At 35.6% G+C, this 21,061-nt stretch overlaps 1 protein-coding gene across 1 annotated transcript; it reads right to left on the minus strand.

Annotated features, from left to right (window-relative positions):
* Positions 1 to 1,212: 1,212 nt before the first annotated feature.
* FBXO30 (F-box protein 30) lies at positions 1,213 to 20,235 on the minus strand. Its single transcript, XM_007484694.3, has 3 exons — positions 20,024 to 20,235; positions 6,642 to 8,700; positions 1,213 to 3,535 (listed from the first exon to the last, which is right to left on the minus strand). The coding sequence occupies exons 2-3, from the start codon at positions 8,685 to 8,687 to the stop codon at positions 3,332 to 3,334; spliced, it is 2,250 nt and encodes a 749-aa protein (XP_007484756.1). The 5' UTR covers positions 8,688 to 8,700; positions 20,024 to 20,235; the 3' UTR covers positions 1,213 to 3,331.
* Positions 20,236 to 21,061: the final 826 nt, after the last annotated feature.

Below are 21,061 nucleotides of genomic sequence, written 5' to 3' on the forward strand. Positions count from 1 at the left end.
GAAATTAAAAAATCAGTGACCTCTCTGGTTCCAAATGTAAACAGATTAAGATGAAAAAGAGAACCAGTACAAGACCCAAGATAATAGTCTATCCTGCTAAAGACTCCAAATCTCAATCTTAATAAAAGTCTCTCTCATTAGGTCTTTAGTTATTAATAAGATACCTACTCTTTTTCTTTAACTACCAATAGTCACCTTTTTCCTTTTTAGGATTAATTCAGTCTTTTGCTTCCTTTTAAAATTTTTATAGATGCTAAAATCTTGAGGTAGAAACCCCCATACCCTACCAAATACCATGTGAAATTTTAGTTGTAAAGTGAATGTTGTATGTACATTCACATGGGATCAATGAATTAAATTATACAGCAATTTATTTTCTCCAAAGGAAATATTACAAAGTACACACCCAAATCAAGATAGCACTTAATTTGAGTTGTGTAAATAAGTCCATTTTAATTAAAAAGGGCAATTAACCATAAATGCACAGGAATATAATCAATCATCACATGGACTTAAACTGCTAAGACAATAAACTGCTAAGACACTGCCCTACACTACACTATCATTTTATTTTAATCAAATAAATCCCTAACATATTAACGTTTAACTAACTATGCTAATGGAAAAAAAGTATTAATATTGCAAATTTGTGAGTAGTCAGACTCAATTTTTTCACTTAATCTTGTAGGGAGCAATTTAAATAACAAGACAGGAAAATAGGAGGCCATCTTTAAAAAAGTACACAAGCTAATAATGCTAAATGTGGACTTTATGCCTCCCTTTGATGAGCTATCTTTTAAATGATCACTTTTCAAATCCTAATCTTACCCCAATCAGCAAAATAAGGATAGGCATTCCAACAAACAATGCTTAACATCTTAGAAAAAGGTTTTGCATAGAATAAGGCAAGGTCCCTAATATCATCAGAGAAAAGTCTGGAAAATTTATTATGCAATTACCGCTCTACCCACTTCATATCCATGCTAAGGAACAATGGTGGTGAAAATAAAACAAAAAAAAGGCTTTTGCATAGACCAGTTTGGGAAGCCTGGGAGAGTGAAGATGGTCACTGAGTAAGTTGTCCAGCATGCAAATGATCTACACTTAGAGATAAAAAAGTTAACAGTACTTGATGCTTAATTATGAAAAATTCCAAGTTGTTTCAAATAAAACAAACTAATGATTAAGTTTTTGAAAAGCTATTGAGCCACATAAAGGAAAAAAACATAATAATTTTATTAGAATTGAATAGGTAATATAACAAAACCAAATTATAAGATGGAAATATGGCGATCACACAAACAAAAAATGTTACTAAAGATATGTAACAACAGAGATGTAATGAGATGGAAAATGTACCTTGGGAATCTGTCAATATAAGAGGTTTACAACGGACGGTCTAAATTTGTACCATGACAAAATCAAAGGAAAATGAATGCTTCTGTTACCCTGACTATATACACACTTTCTTTTCCACATTCATAATACTTAACACGGCTGGATTTTATTTTTTGCTACTGTTTTTATTTATAATTTCTCATGAAAAACTGATTATTTGCTTATGCAATTTGGTATCTCACATTTGACAAAGCAGGTATAGGCACTGAAAAATTGAGTATAGTTAAACTACTTAAAATGACTGACAAAGAAAGAGTTGATTGTTCTTCAGTTGTATGATATTTTCAACTGCAATAAGGGCCTAATTCAGTAAAAACAATCCTTAGCTGTTGCAGAACTCCTCTCCAGTGGCCAAGGAATGCTTTTGCCCAGCCTGATTGCCATATATGGAAATAAAGAACTCAGTAATAATATAGCACACTCAGGATCTGACATAGGAAAGGAGATTAAAACAGACACATTAGTGTTTCCAAATTTATAGGTGCAAAAATGTCAAATTACCATTATTTGCAAGGTACCAAGTGCCAGAAATTATTTATGGCCCCCAACCCCAAGAAAATTGGAGTAAATGTGTCACTATCCTTCCAGTTTAATATTCTCAAATGTTGATCTCATGCTAAATAGTGGCACAGTCATTAACAAAATCAAGTTAATAACAGTCCATAGAAAGCTGAAAACTATAATGAAATACTTCAAGTGTAATATTCATGGGATATTTTCCTAATACTCCTTGGTTTCTATTAAAAAATGTTATATTCATTTCCTGTTATGGAAGACTATGAAAACTATCTGGCAGTGTTTTCAAAGGTGGATGAAAATGGCTTAAGATGCATTTATGTAGTTATTCTTATGAAGACAATACACTATTTACTCATATTTTAAGATGCCCCTTAGAACATACAGTGGCCTTTTTTGACCAAAGTAAAAAAAAGAAAGCTATAGTAAGGCCAATAAAATGTATGAATTAAGCCCTTTGAAAATTTAAAATTTATGCATCTGATATTCCTAATTAACACACCTAAAATGAGGTATATGTTCCCCACCTCTCTTCACTTGATCTTAGCCCAAATAGGCTGAGAAGCAATATACCCACTTCTCTTAAAATCCTATCAAACACCTGGTGGAGTAATCAACATCATGAACAGATTTGAGTTAAAGTAAATGCATCTGCAAGATTTTTAAGTGTTCATCTTTTATGATTTTACTTTAACATCTTTCTATAATTCCATGAAGTTTGGTGTTAGCTATAACAAAAATAGGTAGAAATAGTTTTGCTTTCTGTGTGACTCACAAACACACAAAAGTAATTAACCTTTGTGTATTTTTTAAAAAGATAAATGTTTTTATCTTAAAAGAAAAATGTTTTTCATTACATCTGTTTAACATCTTTCTAAACTATACATTCTAGGTCACCTATGAGTCAACAACTGTAAAAAGAAAGTATTAAGAACAAGAATGCCGCAGTTTTTATGGCAGTCCTAAAATAGCATAGTTATTTTTGAATCTAAAATATATATTGCAAACTTAATTGTTTCAGTTTTTTAATGCAAAGGGTCACACCTTGAAGAAAACAAGTACAAAATCATTTGGTCAGGATCTTGTTAGTATACTAACTCAAAAATTGTGATCTGAAATGTGCACACATTAAAAATACTAATTCTAAATATTTATTCAACAAAAATATGACCAACATAAGTTAGAAAAAACTATCCTGTCCAGCAAGTTTCAAAAGTTTCAAACATTAAGGCAAATTGTTTCTTCCAATTAAATTGTACTTATCTTATAAAAAATAAATGTCACTTCAAAACACTATATACATAGTGACAGAAGATTCTGCTAGACATTATCTTTAGTACATGAATAAAGTGTCACATATTACACAGAGATGTGATATTAGATGTGATTGTATGTGTGCAAATGGAGTGACTATTATTTAAAGTACGGGTTTCAAAACTGAGCGTAGTGATCGTCCTTCTTTAGTGAGTTCCCGGGTTACACACATACATGGTAATGGAATAGCTTCTTCCCTTCTCTCTACAATATTGTAACTGCATTTCTTCAAGTGGTCGGCCATGCTAACGATGTCAGCAAATTTCCACTCATTCACAGAACAAAATGCAGTACTGAATCGCCATACCTGAAAGAAAATTGGACTTCAGATTCAACTTTTTTATAAGGATTCATAATACATTTACTACCCTAACTGTATACATTTCTGCTTTCATGGAGAAACCATTAAAGACTTTGATGTTAGTGACAAAATAAAAATCAAATGTCTTTTTAATTTAAATTCACCCTTACTACTAAATTTAAAGTCAGTGCTATGACTCTATTAGATTGCAAACTTCTTGAGTGCAGTGGTCATATTTTATATTAACTTTTTATCTCCCAAAGCAACTAAAAGCACTAATAACACTATTAAAACTAACTCAAACTAGTTACTTGATAAATTATTGGTTGTAATAGATAACTTAGTAAAACTATAATCCTTTTTGGCTAGGAATTAAGACTTGATAGATTAAACAAATATGCCAAACCACGCTAATATGATTTCTCAGTAAGAAGAAACCTGGGTTTGAATTCCGAATCTGAATAGCTGGGTGACCCTGGGTACAGCACTTAATCCTCTAAGCCTATTTCATCATCTGTAAAATGGGAATACTACCTATAAATAATTACTGTATAAGATATTATACAAGGATTGTGAAATAATTTACTTAAGTGTTTATGTCAGCAGGGTGTTTTTTCTTTTCAGCTATTTAAATACAATTACTCTTTTTTAACTAGTATCACTTCTTTAAATATGCTTTGACAATAAAGTGTTTGTGACTTTTCCAGATATTTCTCCTAACTCTCATTAATTTATTAAACATAAATTGATTCATCCTACAGCAATGTCTCATTATAGTTTGGAAGTAAGCCTAAGCTTTCACATTATAGCAACAAAGATCTGACATTTTCATAACTGAGAAGTCCTCCAACTACAAGTCTAGCAATGACCTCTCCATCACTTGACCAAAGAACTGTCTCAATTAAAAGAAGTTCATCACTAAAAAATTACTGCCAAATGAAGAAGTGATTTGGCCACTGCAAATTAAAGGCATAAAAGTTTGCAATCTTAATCTGAATTTTCATCTTAATGATGAAAATGGGACTCTTTCAAACAGTTAAGCAGGCATGTGATATGAAGTACCTGAAAATGCAATCCTCCCAAAGAAAACTATTTTCCAGTGCTTATATTTAGGATGAGAGGAAATGATTAAAAATTACTAATATTCAATAATACATATGTGGCTACTTATAGAAGGGCTATGTTTCTAGAAAGCTGGGGTAAAAAGTGATGCTTTATAAAATTAACTCCATGCCTCCCCCTTCACCTTCCATTATATAACTAGACAAAATTTTATACAAGATTGATTTGGCAACATTACCCATGTATTTCCCAATACGATACACAATGTGAGTAGTAGCAAAGTGTTTGTCACCCTGTTCTCTCCTGTCTCTGGTCTTTCTCAAACGTTTCAACCCAAGTCAGGAGGTCTAAGTACTGCTTTTCTCTGACTGCTAAATAATTAGAATATTCTCTTTTCCATGATTCAAAACCATGGTCACTTGTAGATGAGAAATTGAGACACAGAAGGAGGTACAGAGTAAAATATATATGCAGGAGTCAGACATTTGAGTTCACTATGTAGAGAGATAATGTTAAGGCAGAACTACAGCCATAGCCAATCATCTAACAGCTAAACAGTACATTCTTGATAAAAAGCCAATACTACATCAATTAGTGGCACCTTTCAGGGTAGTTCCCAAACTTATTTCTATTTATCAAAAGTAGAATGGGTAAGAATCATATCTGGTAGTGTTCTTGTAGTGTCCAGGACCCTACCAACTTCTCTTGGAAAAGCAAATATACTCTGTTGCTATGAATAATAGCAATTCCTTCTCTGTGTAAAGAAAATTAGATATAGAGAATCTCCTTGGGATGTGACCATATTGCTATACATGCTGCAGCTCCCCAAGCTATTCTTGGCCTTTAGCCTACTTCTACCCATTCTACCCCACTCCACCAATCCAGCAAAAAGCATCCTATCTTTTCAATTACTTCAGCTATTTATCAGCTAACTGCTTAAGATTCTATAACACCATCCTCCCTCAGTTGATCCAGCTTAATATATAGAGCTTGGCTAAATCATGAAAAAATAAAATATTTTTTGCTACTAGGCAATGACAGAACTAGGAAGTCTCAGGTAGCATTAGAGATGGGAGAAGTAACTAGCGCTATGGATGAGGCAATCAAAAATGGAACCATAATCAAGGGGACTTCTGAAGTAGTTTAAAAAAGAGAATTTCTTTACTGTGATGTTTTACTTATAACAAAACAGTAAAAGCAGACTTGTTTCTTGCACTTTCATTTCTTTTTAACATATAATCAGGCACCTCAATTCCTATGCTGATATGAAAAAAAAATTTTATATACTAATTTGGACTATGACTTTTCTATGAAAAGTGGAAGCAGTGCCATTCTAATTATTTCTGCTTTATTTCCATATAGTTAAAAGCAACAGAATTATTAAAATTCCAAATGGAATCCCACTAATCTTTCAAGGTACAACCATACCCAACTCTCATTATAAACTTTTACACCAAATCTATATCTTAGCTGCTATGTAATTACAGAGTAACAATCTAACAAGAATTCCATATAACTTTCTTTCACTCTATCCTCAAATATTCACTTCATGTGGTAATTCAATTAGCAGGAATGCCTATAATATTTTGAAAAGCTGCATCTCTGTATATCCTCCTTCTTGTGCCCAAGCTACATCTCAATTAAATCCTTGAGATTAAGATACAGAAGCCTATTTTTATGTGGAAAAAACTTTTTACCTCGCTTCCTAAAATGTACCAAATCAAGGCTGCACTGAATTAAACTGAACCAAGGCTAGTGAGAGAAAAAATGATATATTTACAGTCCTAAGAAGTTGAGACAAACTAATGAATCTGTATGTTAGTGCTCACAGAAACACAAAGGAGTTCTAAGAAAGCTTATATAATCTGATTGTGGAAAATAATAACCTGCCTAAATTCATCTCCTAATTATCATATTTGTCATTTCAAAGAACTTCTACTATCATTTTACCATTAATAGATTTGAGGAGTGAGTGAATGGTCATGCTTGATGAAAATTATTCATTCAGGGGGAGGCAGAGAGTCAAATTTAAGCAATGAATAAAACTAACCTTTTCTCGTATCTGCCATGATGAATGTCCATCAGGGTATTTCCTTTTTTCCCACAGTAGTATGACCATTCCACGGGACTGAAGCAGACTGCCACACACATCCCTCATTAGCCGTGATACACGTGAAAACTGGCATAAACTAAAACCATCTAAAAATCCAGCAATATGTTGTAGGACCTCAAAAGGAAGACTACTTAGATGGTCACTATGTAAGCCAAGCAAGCAGTTTCTAGCAGGCTCTACTAATACTGTAGATACACATGGCTGAACTCCAAATGATCTTAAATGTCGATCATGTATAACCTTTGCCCCTTGTGTTGAAGGACAAAATCTACGCTGAGAATAGGTACACCCATAATAAGCTAAAGGACACCTCTGTTCCATCCAGCCATTGAGTCCAGCATGAATGTCACCATGAACATTCTTAAAATGAGAAGAAAATTCTTTTCTTCTAAATAATTGTCCACAAACAAATGTAAACATTGAACGTTGCTTGATTTGGTATCTTGCCACACATTCCAATACTAAATCCAGTCCAAGTGTCTGAAAAGGACTTGGATTTGAGAGCTGTGGGTTGGCATGATCACAAGCTGAAGCAGAAGCAATTTCCCCAACCATTGTATTTGTGGCTAAAATTGCAGAAGGAAGTGAAAAAGTTTGAGTCCCAAAGTCAACATGACAGACATCAACAAAACGACTATCAGATATACCTCTTCCACCAGGAGAATCTCCTAGACAAAATAGCAAGGCAGCTGTGATTAGATCTATTCCTTGAAGACCCATGGGGTCTTCAGTAACTTCCAAGTCTGCAGTATCTACTGCTTTATCTTCCTTTGCTTTGAACCAACAGGAACTAGAAAAAAATTTGAATGATTGGGGACGAATTAAAGAAAGGACATCTACATTCCTCAATCCTTCTTGTTCTGCTTTATTTTCTAATATTTCCTCTCCACTGGAGTCATCTGGTAAAAGGATATGCTGAACTGTTCCATTTGGCAAAGTACTAGATGATATTCCTTCTCCAAGTTGTGCTGCTACTGAAAGTGAATCAGTAGGCAATGCTTTGTCAGAAGGAACACATTCACCATTTGTTAAATTACATAAATCTAATTCACTACTGAAATCCTCATTATGGTCCATCACCTCTGCATGCATATTATCCAAAAGAAATCCATTACAGAAAGCAGAAGTGCTATCAAAACTATCATTCAAGTCACAGCAGAAATCATTTGAGCCATTTTGTTCAGACTGGGGACTCTGCCCTGAGACATTATGGTCAAATCCACCAACTGCTCCCATCTCATCTTCATTTGGATATTCACAGTCTTTTGAGCTCTTAATCTTCAAGCTTTTGGTAGAATTTTGTTCTTCATCCATTTCACTTGGTGAAGCACATAGTCTTGTATTTAATACACTTATATCTCGTGTAGCAGTGTTTAGGATATCTAATGCAGCAGCCAAACTTCTAGTTGTTTCTACAGTAGCCTGATAGAGTGCACCATAAGACTCTCCATCAACAGACACCAAACCATTAGTATGTGGTACATCAGGGACACTTGATTTAGGTGGAATTTGTTCTTTGGATTCTGATATTTTATCAGTTGCTTTTGACATCATAGTGGCAACTTTGAGAGATTCCAAGAGCATTCTTTGGTCCTGAAGGGCCAATGCCATGTCTAGTTGTTCTACTTCATCAACATCTCTGCTTAGATTTTCATACGATTTTCGGTCTGCATAACTAACTGGCCATCTATTCCACTCCATAGTACAGCATACCACGCTGGCAGGACATATTTCTAGATGTTCAGCAACTTTACTTCGGGTGATCGTAAAAGGACACCCAAAGCCACTATTTAAACAAGGCACTCGTTCAAGTGGACACAATACTCGATGTTCATCAGCTTTGCATGAGTGGAAAACTGCTCCACAAACCAATGGACAGCCAATCAAATCGCAGGAAATCCCAGTTTCTGGTCTAGTCATGCATCGTCTACTGACACAATTCACACAGTGTGAATGTTGCTTCTGCTGTTCCTCTTCCATCATGGCAAGTCTGGCACTATTTATAGAAATGAATCAAGAAGAAAGAAAATAAAGTGGTCAGTTTGCAAATATTCCAAAAGCTTTATGCAATAGTTTACAATTCAAATTATATGGCATGTATGAAAATAAAATACTATAAGGAAATGTTTCCAAAACAAATAATCAACACATATAGGTCCCAATTAGAGCAATAATGAATAGTGTGATTAAAGCAATAATTAATAGTATGAAAAATGAATCTTCTGGTCTCAAGATTTTATTTTGTAATGCATAGATCCATTGGAGTGGAATGAGTTAACATATACATAATTTTAACATCAAACAGTGCAAATTCAAATATATGCAACTACATTAGGGAGTTTTGTTATTCACACTAACTGGAAGCCAAATGCATTTTTTAAAGCATTTGAGATGTTGAATCATAGGCTCAGAGATTATTAGAGATGGTAGGGGCCTTAGACTTCATTGATAGTTCAAAGATAATTGGTACTTTCATGTTGGTCTTTTGGATCTCAAAAGTAGCCTACAAACAAATTAACATTTCTTCTTCCCACATATTACAATTAGAACTCCAGTAACCTTAAAAGTACTGGCATCACTTATATGTTGGAGCTAAATTTATTCACTTTAAGTATGCATGAGCTGTTAATAATATCCTTGCATTTTAAGAATTGGGCAAGTCCAATTTCAAGATATTTTAAAAGAAAAAGGTCTTTCTGTGACCCTTCCTAATTCCCAGCTACTATTTTCCCCATCCAGTGGTAATTCCCTTTACTTGTTTAAAGAAGTAAAACCTATGTTCTGCATTGTGGTTTCACATCCATTGAGTAGATTTCTTAACATGAGGTCTATAAACTTTAAAAATCTTGATAATCACATTTCAATTTGGTTCTCCTGTAATCCTATGTATTTTATCTTATGCATTTAAAAACACTGTATAACATTATTTTGAGGTGGGTCTCTGGGTTCACCAGACTGTCACAAGAAAAGTTAAAACTCCTGCCCTAGAGATTCACTCTGGCCCTCCCACTGAACATTTAATCACCTCTATAAATGAAGCTAATTAAAATGAAGAGTTATACTTTAAGAGTTGCAACAGTGGGGGCAACTGGGTTTCTCAGTGGATTGAGAACCAGGCCTAGAGACAGGAGGACCTAGGTTCAAATCTGATCTCAGATACTTCCTAGCTGTGTGACCCTGGGCAAGTCACTTGACCCCCGATGCCTAGCCCTTACTGTTCTTCTGCCTTGGAACCAATATACAGTATTAATTCTAAGATGGAAGGTAAGAGTTAAAAAAAAATCTATTGAAGTATTGTATCATTTCCCCATATGCACCATAACAAGTAGGTGACTATAGTGAGAAAATTTCTTAGAAAATAATACATCTTTCTTTGGTTATTTTGCAATTAATTATCACTTAAGTATATAATGAATGTTTATCCAGATATTCATCAATCACTCCATTTGGACACTAGATCAAGAATTTTAAAAAATATGTAAACAAGTCTTATAAATAAATGATAGAAGATAAAGTTAATTGAAGCCAGCTTACCTTATAGGACCCTGATTATAGTGACTGAATTAGGAGTCATGTGACTTGGACTAATTTCAGTTCTGACTAGCTAGCTGTATGAACTTAGGCAAATTAGTTTACCTAGTAGATTAGATAATAATAACATTTAACACTGAGAGTGACCTATTAAAAACCAACTAGTCCAAACTTTTAATTTTACATATGAAGAAACTGAAGTCAGGTGAAGTGACCTGCCAAAGAACAAAGCAGAATTAAGATTGTGAAGTTAGGTTCTCTTATTTTGGTTTCAATGACCTTTCTAATATATTAAAGCACTTCTCTAGATGACATATTTCTAGTTCTCAAATTCTAAGTAAAAAAAAAAGTGAACAAGAAATGGGATGAGAGTAGGAACTCAAAGATAAAGTTAGCAAAATATTGGTCTGCTACTACTTATTTCATTCACTATATAATTTACTCAGTTTGTGGGGAACAAATGAGACTATATACACAAATATTTTTATCAAAATACGCAGACATAAGCTATTAATGTTGTTACTCTGTGTTTCTTGAGGCCTGGGACCACAAATGTATTATTTTTCTGCATCTTGCACATCAACAGCATGTAATTCTTTCATAAGTGGTAGTAATAAGTAACAAATCATCATAATAAAGAACACTGCAGCAGCAAGTATAAGACCTTTCAAGCTTTTGTACCAAAAGTTGTTTCTCTCTTTTACTTTGCTCAGAGGATAGAGCACTGGGCCTGGAGTCAAGATTTACTGTCTGGCACATAAAAACACTTGTTTCCTTCTCTCCTTTTAGAGCTTGGTGTTAAATAAAACATCCAATTCTTCAAAGCCATTTTTTCACAAAGATCATTACAACTCAAGGAACAGGTTAAAAGTATTTAGACCCATTCATTTTTGCATAAACTCTCAATGATATAATTCTTACAACTGCAATTGTTTACAAAGCACTTTACATATCCCTTTAAGCCTAACAACAACCCTGTGATGTAAGTACAAGTATTTTTTATTCCTTTTTACTTTTGAGGAAATTAAGATGCTCAGAAAGATAAAGTGAGTTGCCTAGGGTTCCACTTCTACTAAGTGTCAGAAGTAGATTTTGAACTCAGGAACTGCTGGAAATATTATTTGGCCACTTTTTAAAGCACTATCCTACTTCTCAGTCAAAGTTAGATTTTCCTCATGGAAATTTCTTCTTAATCTAAAATATAACTGGCACAGTTTTGCTTGGTGCAGTAGTACAGTTCTCAGATGATATTTATTATAATCCATTGTGCCAGAGAAATGTCAAAGCTTAAGTTTAACATTAAAGAAATGAATATGCAAATTATGGCAGGCAGAATATTTAAACACAACTTGGTTAATAAGCATAATAAACCAGCTTTATACAAAGTAAAATAGTTAAATATGTATTTTGAAAACTTTTGAAGATAAACAGAACATGTATGAGATTGAACACTTGAAGTCTTAAGGAAACATAAAACGTCAGTCAAAAAAAAAAAAAGAAAAAACCTACATGATGACACCAGAAAAAACAGCTGTAAGTGTTCTTGTTTTAAAATGTCAAAGAGGTTGAGTTCATCTGAGAAGCTGAAGTTTTATAAGCTTGACTGTTACTAAGTGAGAAACCTAAAAATATATTCAGTTCCAAAGAGGTGACCATTGCTTCTAGAATATGCAGGGACAGTTGATGTTATTGCACCCACATGTCATCAAGCTAGCTAGAATATATCATAAAAACTTAGCAAAATTCAAAAAGTTTAAAATTAGTAGCTACTACAAGCTTCCTTAGTTTTACAGTTATTATAAAAAGTTTTGAGTTTTCAAAAATAATGGAAAATGAAGGGGTCTCAAACTTTGACAAATAACAAATTCTATTATCATTCAATTCTCATTTAGAAAAATAGTAAAGACATAAGAGGAAGTAATAACTACTGTCCACAAAGGCCTCATCTCAAGAGTGGTGTGCTACAACCCCATGCAGCTCCATTCACCAAAATCCTGGAAGTGCCACTGCACTAGATGACAACTCCAAGAAACAAAAGAATTTGGGGGACCTATATAACATTTGGGGGATCCAGAGGCAGGGAAAGATGATTGACATTGCCATAGCTACAAGGAAGTGGAGTATTCAAACTATACTGACAGGATACAAACAAACTTGGGAAAGGAATCATAGCTAGAGGTTAGGGTGTGAGGGAAGGGACTATTTACAAAGGACACTGAAAGGATTGTCTAGGCCCAGGAGTGGGTCTTCTAGGGAAAGAGTCATTGCTAGTAAATTTCACATTCTTTGAAAAAAAATCTAACAAATAGAAATAAAATCAAATTTAGAAAATTGTATATTACACATTGCAGAGCTATTTGAAATTCTTCATTTTACTCATAAGAAAACAGATTCAAAGTATAGTTCCTCAAGGCCACAGAATAGAAGAATAAGGTCTAGAATCTAAGAATCCTTGACTTGTCCAATGCTCTTTTCATTGCCATTTCAGTTACTTTATAGAAATGCAATGTGACATTTTTTAAAAATCCATTATCAAAAATGAAAACTCTGGTTTTTTTTTGGGGGGGGGGGAGTTAGGTAAGCAAAAGAATTTAGGAAGATACACAATCTTATATAGTGGAAAGACCATTCAAATTGGTGTCATGAGGTCCCAAGCCAAAACTCTAAAGTGCAGGAATAGAACTGAAATCATTTAGGCCAGGTCCAGGAGAGTTCTTAAGCTAGAGTCCAGTTATTTTTAAAAATATCTTAATAACCATATTTCAACATAATTGAATTCCTAGTAATCCCATGTATTTTATTTTATACATTTAAAAAATTATTCTGAAAGGGTTCCACCTGACTGCCTTTACTCTGACATAAAAAAAAAATTAAGAACCCCTGATAAAGTCTAACTTCTATATTTTAAAGATGAGTAAACTGAGTCCCACAAGGAGTGAGATGGACTCAATCAAAGACACAAAGCTGGCAACTGGCAAAAACAGAACTAAAACTCAGATATCCAAACTATTTTGTCCAGAGGTGTTTTCCCTAGATGTGAACTGCAAAACCTAAAAACAAAAACAAAACACATGCACATACAAAAATAACCTGCTATATGTTTCTCTAAGAACTTCAATGTTTTAGACTCTGGACACAAAACAACATTTAAAAATTCATCTTTAATGCTATGCTGAGTGTGAGTATCCTATAAAATTATATATAACAGGCAACTAATCTCTTTGATAAAGATTTCATACTTGGACTAGGTTCACATGTTTAACTATTAATTTTTAACCTTTTTCCTGTGATGAACACCCTCCCCCCCTTAACAATCTGGTGAAGCCTAAGGAACTCTTTTAAGAATATTTTTCAGTTCATAAAATAAAAAATAGGAAATCATTCATATGGACATAGCTACCAAAATACTAAATTCTAAGTTCATAAACACTCCTTCCACTCTTCCCTAAAGTCTGTTGACTCCTAGCTTAAGAATTCCTGCTCTAAGCAGACTATAAACATCTTGAGGACAGAGATTTTCATTTTTGTCTTTAAATGTATATCTGACACCCAGTGGATGCTTGTCGATTGATAATTGTATTAGTATGCAAATGAAATCAAAACAATTAAATTTTTTAATTTAATTTTAAAACAAGGTAATTTCAAGGAGTAATAGTAATAATGATGATGATGATGATGGGGAAGAGATCAGCAAAGAATTCACTTATAAAATGGTAGTTGGGTTATGTTCTTTGGAGGAAACAAGGTTTCTAGGCAAGGAAGGAGAAGGAACACATTCTAGTCATAAGAGAAAGTCTGTGCGAAGGCAGATGGAGAAGATGGTATGCCTTGTATGAAGAATGGGAAGATGGTATGTTTTGTATGAAGAATGGCAAGACAACCAGTTTAGCTAGACTGAAAAAGTGTATTTTAAAGTACAGAAGTTTTAGACATAACTGAATCTGAAAAGATTTGGTATGGGTGGTTTGAAATTTCCAACAGGAAATTAGTAATGAGGGGCTGAATTGTAGGAGAGAAAAGTAGAAGCTGAATATATAGATATCTGAGTCCTTTGCACACAGATAATTGAGCTCATAGGTAGTTGATGAGTGCAGCCCTGAAAGAGAGAAAATAATCCAGAACCAGAGAAGATAATCCAGCACTAAGAACACTCTGAATACAATATGAATGATGTTAAGTTTTAGATAATAACAACAGCTAAAATTTATATAATGCTTACTATGTTTATGTGTCAGTCTCTGTACTAAGTGCTTTACCTAACTTGAGCATAACAATCCTTATTTTACAAATAAGGAAACTCAGGAGAATAGAGGTTAAGTGACTCGCCCAGAGTCACACAGCTAGTAAAAAGTAAGAGGGCAGATTTAAACTTGGGTCTTCTTGCTTCCAGGCCTGGTGCTCTACCCACCATGCCACCTAACAACCCACAGAACATACAGTTCAGGAATGAATCTCAGGAAAGAGTCTAGGGCTTGATATATGTAGATATGAAAGAATATGTAGTATGTAAAGAGAGAAGAGAATTGAAAAGAGGGCTCAGGAAAGAGGCTTTGGGCACCACCCAGTTTGAGAATGGGATGGGTAATGATACAACTAAGGAATCATTAAAGGCCAAATTTGCTTCCACTTTACTACCCATGCTCAAACCTTCTGTAGTCTGATAACATCCTACACTGCTCAACTGAACTTGCTCCAGATTCTAGTCCTAGTTCCACTGATAATTAGCCACTAACTTGTTCTTAACTTCTCCAAGTCTCAGTTTCCTTATCTGTGATCCTGACTATAAGGTTCCTTTCAATTCTACCAGCTCTATAATTTTACTGGGGAAGGGAAGGAAAAATCCAATGAGAATAACATATTAATAACAAAGGGCTGCATGGAATTAAGAAGCTTTAATATTGCCTGGGCTAGAGTGCCTCTTTTTGAAGATATCAAGTTCCTCATGTGGCTGAAGATTTAAAAGCCAGGAAAAGCAAGGTGAATGAGTATCAGAATAAGACACATGGGTATCTATGTGTTTAGGGAAAAGGGAGGATACAGGAAGAGAAAAAGTGTATAAAAGAAGGATCATCACTCTTTCAATTGCATCCAGTAAAAGCTGACACTTCATGAAAAGGAAATTAACTTTTAAAGACCAACTTATTGTTAAAGTCGGAATGAGAATAGAGCTTGACATCCTATTACACTACAGCAAGTATTCGCATGTATTTTATACCTTAAATGTCTTTATTATAAATGGAATGACTGATAAAAAGATAATGTGAATCCATTATAATAAATTATGTCAAATTAAAAATTTGTGAATCCACTGCAGTAGTAATGTTCCTGTGAGCTGTTCAAATAGTTCCATTATGTTTTTACATTTTCCTGGTTATGTTACTAATATGAATGGAATTCTAGATTGTAAGCTCCTTGAGGAGTAGGAACATTTATTTCTAATGCATAAAGAGGTAGTAAAAGAAGCACTTGGTAAATGTTCATAGGATCACAAATTTAGAAGCTAAACCTCATTCAAAAAACAAAATAATTAAATTATTACAACAATAATATGTTGATTATGTTTGCAGGCCTGTCTGACCTCAATGACAGAAACATGAGCTAGTTTGCAATTTCAAACCATATAACTGACAGCTGTAATCTCCCCAGGGTTAGTCATTTTCTTTGCATTGATACATCAAATATTATAACTGCTGAAGAAATAGTTAATGAGTTTAATGTTATGAACCCAACCTATACTTTAATCCCCTGCTAGACAGCTTAAAAATGTGTGAATCTGGTTACAAATGGGATTGGATTTGCTTATACTAAGACATGTAAAAATAACATCAAAACCCTAAAAGCATATTGTCCTATTGATAGTATCAGTAGAACTGTTTAAGATGGGGGGCAGCTGGGTAACTCAGTGGATTGAGAGCCAGGCCTAGAGACAGGAGGTCTTAGGTTCAAATCTGGGCTCAGACACTTCCCAGATGTGTGACCCTGGACAAGTCACTTGACCCCTTTGCCTAACCATTTATAAAACCATTATATATAATGGTTTTATAAATTACAATAGACTTAGTTATATTAAAATACTATAATGATATATTCTTTACATGTAATTTCCATAATCAATTGTGGTAATTAGTAGTTTATTCTATATCTAAAAAATAAGAAAGTTATGAGTACTTGTAATTTTCTCAACCATGATTAAAGTATATTATTGTAGATTCACTAGGTTCATAGATTTAGAGGTTGAATAAACCTTACAGCCAACAAAAGCCCAACTTTCTAATTCAACAGATGAAGAAACTAAGGCCCAGAGAAGAAAAGCAGCCTGCTCATTGGTGTAGATATAGTAAACAGCAAAATTGGGATTTTAACCCAGGCTCTCAAACTCCAAATATAACTCTTATCATGTCATCTAATTAATTCTTATAATTATTTCCAATGAAAAATATCACAGAGTAGTGGATAGAAGTAAAGCCTCTAGGTGACCATAGGGGTTCAAACTCAGCTCTAACACAAACTGGCTGTGACTTAAGGCAAGTCACTTAATCTCTCAGTGCCTCTCATTAACTTTCAACTACAAATTACTCAACACTACAGATTTTAATTGATAGAAAGAATTCCTTAATGGAAGTTCCTTAAACCACAAATCTGGACTCCAAATAATTTCCAGTAAGAAAACTTTAACATCATATGTTAAAATAGAAATAGCTAATAACAAAAGCCTAGGTCATTAAAATATATTAATTGTTTTGAGTACCAGGAGCTGTTTTCAAAGAACAAAATAAGTGATAAAGCAGATGTAGTTAATTCACCCGATAAATTTTTCTAAAGAGAGGTACAATAGTTTACATAAATGTAATTGTTAAACTAGGAAGGGAAATCTGCTACTTTAAGGAATCCTTTTATAAAGCAAATAACCAACTTTTTAATTTGTATTTCAAAAAAGTCTAAATTTTCAGATCAAGTTACTTGGAGTAATAGAAACAGCTGAATTTGTTGTCAAGAGTACAAATGGTTTCTAATGCAGGTTCTGTTACTTCTTCATGACTTTTGACAAGTCATTTAACAATTCTAGTCTAGGCTTCAGTTTTTCATCCATAAAGATGATGAACTTGGATAAAATGAGAAGTCAACGATGCTAGGATAAACACCTAGTATGCATGTCCTTATATTAAAGTTCATAATATAGTCTAGTATATAATAAGATTTACAATTTAATCATCAAACTTGTTTCGAAACTACATAAAAAAAGTAGTAATGTGGTGTTGGACTTATAAGGAAGTTGAGTTCTGACATATATCCTGAAAGCAACTTTCAGTGGCCAAACAGTATAAGGGTAGAGGGAGCTTCCTCTCTAGGAGTTCCCAAAAATCAGTGGAAACAGGTTTTTTGTTTGTTTGTTTTGGGGATCACCTATCACAAAAGCAACTGAGAGAACTGACTGAGGTAACATACAAGAGTTTTAAAACTTTATATTATTTGTAAAATACTACCTATTATTTAATTCATGCAATAAGTACAACAACAGAATGGGACAAAACATATACATAAATGAGTCAACATAAAATAAAGGTAAAATAAATACAGTAAATTTGGGGGTCAGAGAAGTCCCAGATCCCTAACAACTGAGAATCAAGAAAGGCTTCCTGTAGGAGGTGACAACAAAACTGAACCCTTAAGAAAGCTAGAGAAGTATAGAAGCTTGAAGGTAAGGAAGTCAAGAGGACAAATTAGGGGCAGAAAGGTTAGAGGAGTTAAAGTGAGGTCACCAAAAGAATCAAGAAAAGGATCATAAACAGATAGTATATAACAACAACAAAAAAAATTGTATTAAATAAGTTGAATACTGATGAATAAAACCATCACATTCTATAGTAAAATAGAAATATCTAAAAGAACCAGACTTCCCAAATACTGTGGATTGAAAATGAAGTAATAACTGACACAGGGGGGAAAAAAAAGGAAAAAGTGCCAGATTAGAACCAACCCGGGAAGAGGAGGGGAAGAGAATGGACAACAAAATATTCAATGGTCACCAAGTAAATTCTTGCTTTAAACATTAAGAAACAGTGACTAAGCTTAAAGTGACTCAGCTAAAATGTCAAAAATTTACTACCCTCCTTTTACAAATCCAAATTTTTACAACTTACACACTAACTTGTTGATTTTCATTTTTGCAGTGTCATGAACCGTGCAGAGTCATTAATTAATATTTTAGTGCAGTCATTAATTAATATTTTAGAAAATTACAAGTGAGAAAAGATCCTTGCTCATTTCAAGATAGGCTCCTAACTTGTATTTCTGACTGAATTTTTAAATAGAAAAAAAAAACCTCAAAGCTGAAGAAAGTTTTGATTCTTATCTAGGCATTTAAAAACACACTAAAACAGATATTCCTAATATAAAGGCCCCTAAATAAATTCATTTTCAACATCTAAGGCTGTATCAACATAAGAAAAAGCAATTTTCTCCCATGTATCAACTTTGTCGAATTTTAAAATAGCACATTCTAATTAGGTACTTTCCCCATTCGATACAAAGACTAGAACTAGGGTAGAAAAATATTCTAATTACTAAACTCCCTGTTTCCATGGGTGTATGTATACATTCACACAGAGGATGGATGCCTTTAATTACCCTCATGTAGTTGGTTCTCAAAATGATGTGAACAGGAAAACAAAGGCACCAAGTAACTTGCAAAGAAATGATGTGGAAGAATAAAAAAGCCATGCCCTTTTCGAGGTCGAGGGAGTCGTCTTATTCAACTGAACCAAAGATTAAGAGTCTTTCACGATCACCCGTGAAAACAAAGTTACCAATTTGTTTCCTCGGCCGAGCAGCAGGTTAAGTGATGCCCCACAACCATGAACTCTTTCCTTCACGCAAGCTTCTTCAAAGGGAAAAAAAAAGCTTTATTTTGGAGCTTGTTACAACATAATAGACCCTCTTTCAAAAGTCCTAGGGGGGCTAACCCAGCGGGCAGCAGGGGTGGGAGAAAGTGGAGAGGAATGAGAGAGTTGGTCTTCCGGGGTCCGAGTCGCCATTTGGTGCCCGAGTCAGTGACCAGAACAGCTAGGGCAGCGAGTGGCGATCAGTTTAAAGCGTGAAAGATGAAAAAGACAGCTTTACCCAGGCAGGGAGCAGAGACAGGGGATCCCCAAAGTGAGTTCCGTGGATACCACCCCACCCTCCAGATACACACGTGTATATATACATACACACACGCGCGCGCGTTCGTGGGAGAGCCCCGAGCAGAGCCCAGGAGGGAGCCGGGCGGCCGGTGTTTACATCGCCGATTTGGGCTGGGGCCGAGCGAGCGCCCGGGGAGGCACCACACACACGCGCGCGCGCGCGCGCACATACAGCTAGCCCCAAACATCCCAGGAGTCCCGACAGCCTGGACCGGTGACACACACACACATACACACACACATACACGCGCGCGCGCGACACAAACATCCCAGGAATCTCCGCAACTTGGGTGGGTGATCACACACACCCCACAACCGAAACATCCTAGGGGGTCCCATAAGCCGGGTTGGGTGACATACATAGACATGGAGGCCCCGGAACGGAGAGAACGAAAGGCCGGGTCCTCTCACTGTCCAGACGGCACACAGAAACTGGCTCCCTTCTGGGCCTTGACCGGCACTGACCTCGGTCAAGACCAGTCCCCGGCACCGTCACCGGGTCCGGCCGACCTTGCTTTTCCCTCCTCCCCCGGGGCCTGTGGTGGCTTCCTCGGCTCCTGCCCGACATGGCCCAGCCCTCTCTTCACGCCCCCCTCAGAAACTCACCGAAGGACGCTGCCTCGGCTCTGGGCCCCGCGTCCCTCCGGCCCGGGCCGCTCACCCGTGCCTGCCCCGGCCGAGGTGCCCCGGCTCTGCCGGCGTCTGAACACACCCCTCCTCCTCTTCTTCCTTTTCTCACTCAGTCCCTAAGAAACCACGGCCGCCACCGCCTCCGCCTCCTCTTCTCCCCGCCTCCTCCTCCGCCTCCTTCCCCTCCCCTTGACTCTCCTCCCACTGGCCGCTGGGGAGGCGGCGGCGGCGCCAAACTCAGACGGGGACGCGCACGCACACACGCACGCCTGCCCTCTGACTCCATCACGTAAAGAGGAGGGGGGTGGGGGAAGGCGCTGGAGCGTGCGCTCCTAGGGGTTGTTGGATTGCCTCTGTTGTATTCCCTGTTTGTAAACCAGCAAACATTTATTAATTCAATTTTAAATATTAAACTAAATAATGAATAAATATTAAATCAATAAATTTATTGTTAATCAACATGCAGGTGCCTTCATGTCTGACTCCTAAACATAGTAAATGGTGGTGGCAGAAGCATGAAATCTGAAGTCAGCGGCTCTGGATTCTAATGCATAAAAGCCCCATTCTCCTTTATGATTAAAATGATTTCTGTAACTTCAGGTAGGTCTGTTCTTGCTATTTGCTATTAGATTGAATCTCTTACCGTCTGAGGATTTGTATCCTTATCTATAAAATGAAAAGATTAGGTGTTATGATTCCCTAGTGCCATAACTAGCAAGTTTGGCTTCCGGGGTAAATTCGCTGTTCCTTCGGATCAACTTTAGACTCTGACTCCAGTTCCAATTGCTGAAGGAGTCAAAGTGTTTATCCTGTACCCTGGTTCAAAGTACTGTTGTCCCACCTCAGCTAACAGCCTGATAATATGCTTTAAACTCTAAATCACTTCAACTTATCTATCACAGGATAATCTTTTACTCTCTGTCTGTTTCCGTTTCTGTCTTTCTGTTGTTATTTTAGATATCAAAAAACTAAGGTAAAAGGAGATTAAATGTCTCAATCACGGCCTCCTCCCTA

This window comes from Monodelphis domestica, chromosome 2 (assembly GCF_027887165.1).
Source record: "Monodelphis domestica isolate mMonDom1 chromosome 2, mMonDom1.pri, whole genome shotgun sequence".
In the NCBI taxonomy this organism is placed as follows: Eukaryota; Metazoa; Chordata; class Mammalia; order Didelphimorphia; family Didelphidae; genus Monodelphis; species Monodelphis domestica.